Below are 5,849 nucleotides of genomic sequence, written 5' to 3' on the forward strand. Positions count from 1 at the left end.
GTGTATGTGTGTGAAAGAGAGAGAAAAAGAAAGAGAGATTGAGAACAGGTCACCGTAAAAGGATTTCGAGACGAGCAGCAAGCAGAATGTTATCGAAGAACTTTTTAGACAAGAAACTAGATGTCGAAGCTTGTAAAATGAAAGATTGTAAAATACGCGCGGAGAATGTACATGACTGTTGTAATTTTAACCCTCCACCATCCTTATTCTATATTGATAGCAAAACGATTTGTCGCATATGTAACAAATTTCCTATCTCGACGATGTACCGATAATGATCGTCCGCACATTAACTTTTTTTTCTCGATTGTGGAGGGTTAGAAGAACGAATTGGAGAAACCATTTATCGTCGATCGGCACCCTCGGGACGGCGGACACCTCGTTAACTATGCGGATCACCGATGACATTCGCGAGAAATGCACCGTGCAATCACGCGATTGTTGCACGCGAGCGTTATAAAACGACTCGAGAGGTTCGACGAATCGTCGCGAATTATATTATCGAGAAACAGGTCATTACGTTCGATCTCTTTAGCGAGATACCACACCCGGGTAATTATTTATATTGTCGGACGGATGCGTGCGATCGACATCGTAAATCAAGGAGGTTCGATAAGTCCATCGCGAGCGATTGAGTTCGACAACGTCCTATTAATGTTGAAAGCGAGATCCTACGTTACGGGCGTTTCGTTGATGACACGCGACAGATCACACTATAGTAAGGGGTCTAATTAATCACTAACGCAACACGTCTGCCGATTCGAACGTTCGACGAAGGTGATTTACGGCCGCCGTAAAGGGTGGACTATAAAGGAAATCTGTTGAAGCCGCAGGGAGGAGGAAGGAAAGGTAAAATTTGTCGAGCGCGCGGATAAGCGGATGATCGATTTAAAAAATAAGCGTAAGTTAAAAAAGAAAAATAAAACAGCAAGACACTCTGGAAATATTCCTCGAGATAAGCCTCGTCTCATGGATTCGCGTCTGTATACACCTAAAGCGCTTTAGGGTTTAACGAGAGGAAAATAGAATTAACGAATCTACGAGATGATGCCGAGGAAAGCGAAAGATATTAGTGCGAATGTGAAAAGATGTGCGGTGCAAAAGTTTAAAATATGCGCGTGAGAGGGTGAGAGAATGTGAAAAAGAGGGAGTGAAAGCGTGATAATAAATCAATGTTAAACCCATCATTACCGAACTCGCAATTTCGGGAGACAAATCTTCATTGACCGCCGTTTCTACGTATAAGTTTAGTCTCGTTTTTCGAAAGCTGGACGCGACCACGCCCATTCGGCGCCCGATCGCGGCTGCACGATACTATTTATTGGATTTTAAACGGACGTGGGAAGAAATTTATTCGTTATTCGCATTCGAGCGCGAGCTCAATTCTTTTACCAGCGACAGATGGGCGGACGCGATCGACGTCGAACGGAGCCCCGTCCACAAGAGTACTCTTTACATACCAGTTTCAGCGTTTCCGTTTTTAACCTATTGTGGCGAGAAACGGGACGAAGAGCAGTCCCGTTCTATGTGTGTAAGAACCATAAAAGCTTAATAAAAGAAAAAAAACATTATACTATGAACTTACGGAATACCTAATAAAAGTAAGCCAAACCGTTAAGAACGTGTTTTATTTCTTTCGCTCTTTTGTACATCGCACTGCATATCTCTGCATTGTATTAAAATAATCTGTCTTACATATATATTTAATCTCCTTTCACCCAACTTATGTTCATCATTGTATTATACACAGATATGTGTTGTATAACACATCAATTATCCACGTATATCATTATTGTTTATTTAAAAAAATAAATAAAAGAAAGCATAAATCATGATTTAGTCTTGCGATTGCGTCTTGCGATTTTACACAAACGTTTGGAGCAAGAAAATTTATTAAATCCATATTAAAGCTCTATAACTTAGAATGGAAGCAATATCTCATCAATCTTTTAATTCACTGGATATTATAAGAAATCTTTCTTTTCAAATCACAGAATATTATGAGGAACTTTTTTTCTCACTTAACCTTCTTTATGTTTTCAGAATTCGTATATTGCTTGCACTGTGCAATGATTCTTTGGAAGATGAAGAGATAGACTATACCGATAAATCTCAACGGACCCATCAGCAAAACTTGTACAAACAGCTGGCGATACGATTTAACCGGCGACATTCCCGCACACAACGTCGTCATAATGAAACCTTCCAAACCAAGAGCAGAGAAGAAATTTCTTGCCTGAAACATATCGTTGAATAAAATAAGCCAAGGGAAAACGATTTTTAATTAAATTCTATATAATATCGACTTTCCGACCAAGTCAAAATAATTATTCAAGGAGCATAAAAACAAAGGCAAGATATTAGTGCAATTTATCCTTCATATATAATGATAAAGATTTCTTAATTATTTATAAATGATTTTTAATTATTTTTGCACTAACCAGCGCATCCTTAAAAGCCTTCTCGGCAACGACTTCGGGCTGGACTAAATTTGCCATCTGTGATATGGCTTTTGTTTCTATCGGTTTCGATAGCTCTTCGATGGCATAACCAGGTGTGTCTGTATCCGGTGGTAAACACAAAGTAACAGAAATGTTGTACGGCTGTAATTCCATTGCTAAACTCTCTGCCAAGCCACGTAGTGCGAATTTCGTGCTGCAGTAAGCGGTATATCCAAAAATACCTGTACAATACATTTTCTTCTTTTATATAAATGTTATATAAATGGTATAAAATATTAAATATAAAATATTATATATAAAATGTTTTATGTACGTATGTATAATATTTATGTACGTAAAGCTATAATTAATATATATTAGTACAGATAACTTATTGTGTAAATACCTAGGAGACCTCCTTGAGATGACACAAGTACAATCACTCCTTCTTTGGAAGCTTTCATTCTTGGCGTGACAGCCTTAATGCAGTAATATGTGCCCAAGAAATTCGTGCGCATCATTATATCCAAAGACTTTGGGGTGGTGTCTTCTATTTTGCCTGCAATCGCGAGACCAGCACAATTTACAAGCATGTAAATAGGTCCCATATCATTCTCCAGATCGGCCAGTGCTTTCTCGACGGTTTCATAATCTCCAATGTCTAAAGAAAGATACTCTACCCTTTGTGTATCTTTGTTCTCGCATGCTTGCAATATTTCATGTTTAGCCTTCTCCAAATTCTCCACATTTCTTGCAATTATCGTGACGTTTGCTCCTTTCTTTGCAGCGAGAATCGCCATACATTTTCCAATACCGCTGGAGCCACCGGTTACCTACACAAAACAATATTTTACAAGATAAATACTAGCTCAAAAGACTTAAGAGAGATTTAATATTCAATTCGATATAACTTCACATTCCGCATCATTATATTAAATGACACTTACGACAACGTGCTTCTTCCTGACGTCTTTTATTTTGTTTGTCCAAAAGAAATGTTCGTACACAAACAGAGTGCAGAATATAACAATTGACAGAAGAATAAATCCTATAATACCATACAAGCCAAATATCATCAAGTTATGTTTATGAAGGAGATTATGAAGGAAATCAGAACTAAAATAATCGCGCGAGAACCCCATCTTGCAACATGAGCACGTTCCAACTGATTCTAGGCTCTGAAAAAGTGAATGATACGACATCAATGAGAAATAAGAAATAAATCTTTGACCCAAAGCCTCTGATGGTTATGACTCGTCCCTCTCTCTCATATACCTACAGTGAATAAATTCACGCCATCTGTAATCGTCAAATCAGTACTCTATCTTAATTATCCATCTTACCAAGCATAGAAATATTACGTGTATATATTGTACTTGCGATCACTGAATATTAATTAAAAACTATTGATCCTCTAGGGAAAGTTTTTATGACTATTAATTACTAAATGGGAATTGTGCCCCCGGAGATCTGGAGATAATTAAAGAGCAATGACACTTTTAATTTTTCTTCCTGCATGGAAGATAAGCAAATAATAAATGGTTCAATTTAGTCCAGTCATTATTTCATCATTTTAATATATATTTAAATATTTTAAGTAATTTCAATAAAAATTGTAAAAAGTAAAACAGAATTCACATATAAATTATCAGAAATAAGAAAATATTTTATATTTTTTTTATATTTAATAATAATTTAAAAATAAGATATATGCATATATTCTTATATAATAATTATATAATTTCCATACTCTTTTATGTTAAAATTATTATTCTGTTCTATTTAACATAATACATGTAATTTATCGATTGAATCTTTTCACTTTATAACACATTCCTTAATTGTTTAATTTACAATTTTTATTATATAGGCATGTAAATTTTATCGATAAACATTGCTGATAATAAAATTGCGATTTTGGAAATAAGTCCAGTAAAGTGAAATTAAATTTATCCAAAATTGGTCTCTTGAATAATAAAACTCATTTTTATTACCTCTTATTTTGTTTCTTATTTCAGTCACAATATTGCGGAGAGAACATTAATGCGCAGTGAATTTTTCATGTCATGAGAGTGTCATCTGCAATAACATTTTGTCGCGGTGTCATCTTTTCTCACACACCAGCGGCAATTCAACTACGATTAAAAATTTCACTGAAGTAAACAATATATTGTATAAATTCTTTAGCAAAATTGTTATACTTCATCGCATTCGACTACTCACCTGACCAAAATAAAAATTAGAGTATAAATCGAATACAAGAAAGGAAAGAGTACCTAATAAAAACGTATACAAAGCTTCTAAGAGACAAAAATTGAGACAGTGAAACATAAAAGAAGCGCAAGCCTTTCTCAATTTTCACATCCAGAAGCTTCGTTTACGCTTTTGTTACTATCTCCTTATGTTCAACTTACATTCAACTTTTATTTTCGCCAGGATTCATTTGCTTCGACCTCTATTTGTCATCAAAGATTTTGTGTCTCTTTCTCTCACTCATTAACGGATAATTAAAATACTTCAAAGTCAGCTAGATAACGTTTTTTCATTATTTGTACATTTTATTGTAATGAAATAAAAACTGCACGTAAACTTGAGATTAGAATTTTTACTGAATTTATCGCTGCGTAGTATCGAACTGATATTACGACCGACTGCATTACCGACCGTTTCTCGGTTCACAAGCTAAATTCCCTTGGAAATTGCTTAGGAAAATCGATTCACCGAGAAAATTATGGAGGATTTTTTCTCAACAAAACTATTTTATTTCTCTTACTCGATATTTATACAAAGCATAAAAATGAAAGAAGGCTGAGAACCCAATCCATATTGCACACATCGATTCTACGCGGTGCTATTCTGGTTATATATGAATAGGCGCCAAGGGACGATCTCTCGGAACCTCCCCTCGTTAAGGGTGTCTACACTTGCTTCTCCGGTATCCAAAGATATTCTAATGGTGGTAAAACAGTGTTCTACATTCGAGATATACTATGGGAATTAGAAAGAAATGTACATTTAATCATGACAGCATTGTATTTCTGTAAAATCAACAAGAAACCTCGCGAAAATAGAAGCAATTCTACGTGTAACATGTGTAGATTAGTGCGTACATGTGTGATTGCATGCATCCACAAGCGCTCAGTCATCAATGTAGTCAGAATCCATTACGCCACTAAAACCGCGACGCGACCTCAGCGATTTCGGTTCATAATCTATTATGGTTAACGTATAATAACTCGCTGCAAGATTCATATTCGACGATCATATTACAACGACGAACGCAGTGTAATTGCTATTTTAATGCATCGTGATTATCCACGAAATATGCTTTTTATTGAAAACATACAGAGAGAGAAAAAAGAGAGAGAGAGAGAGAGAGAGAGAGAGAGAGAGAGAGAGAGAGGAGGA

At 35.7% G+C, this 5,849-nt stretch overlaps 1 protein-coding gene across 1 annotated transcript; it reads right to left on the reverse strand.

Annotated features, from left to right (window-relative positions):
- Positions 1 to 2,017: 2,017 nt before the first annotated feature.
- Positions 2,018 to 3,583, reverse strand: LOC105619071 (3-ketodihydrosphingosine reductase). The gene is made up of 4 exons (XM_012200601.1): positions 3,389 to 3,583; positions 2,848 to 3,274; positions 2,442 to 2,683; positions 2,018 to 2,236 (listed from the first exon to the last, which is right to left on the reverse strand). The coding sequence occupies exons 1-4, from the start codon at positions 3,581 to 3,583 to the stop codon at positions 2,018 to 2,020; spliced, it is 1,083 nt and encodes a 360-aa protein (XP_012055991.1).
- Positions 3,584 to 5,849: the final 2,266 nt, after the last annotated feature.

The sequence above is a fragment of the Atta cephalotes genome (assembly GCF_000143395.1).
Source record: "Atta cephalotes unplaced genomic scaffold scaffold00019, whole genome shotgun sequence".
NCBI classification, from domain to species: Eukaryota; Metazoa; Arthropoda; class Insecta; order Hymenoptera; family Formicidae; genus Atta; species Atta cephalotes.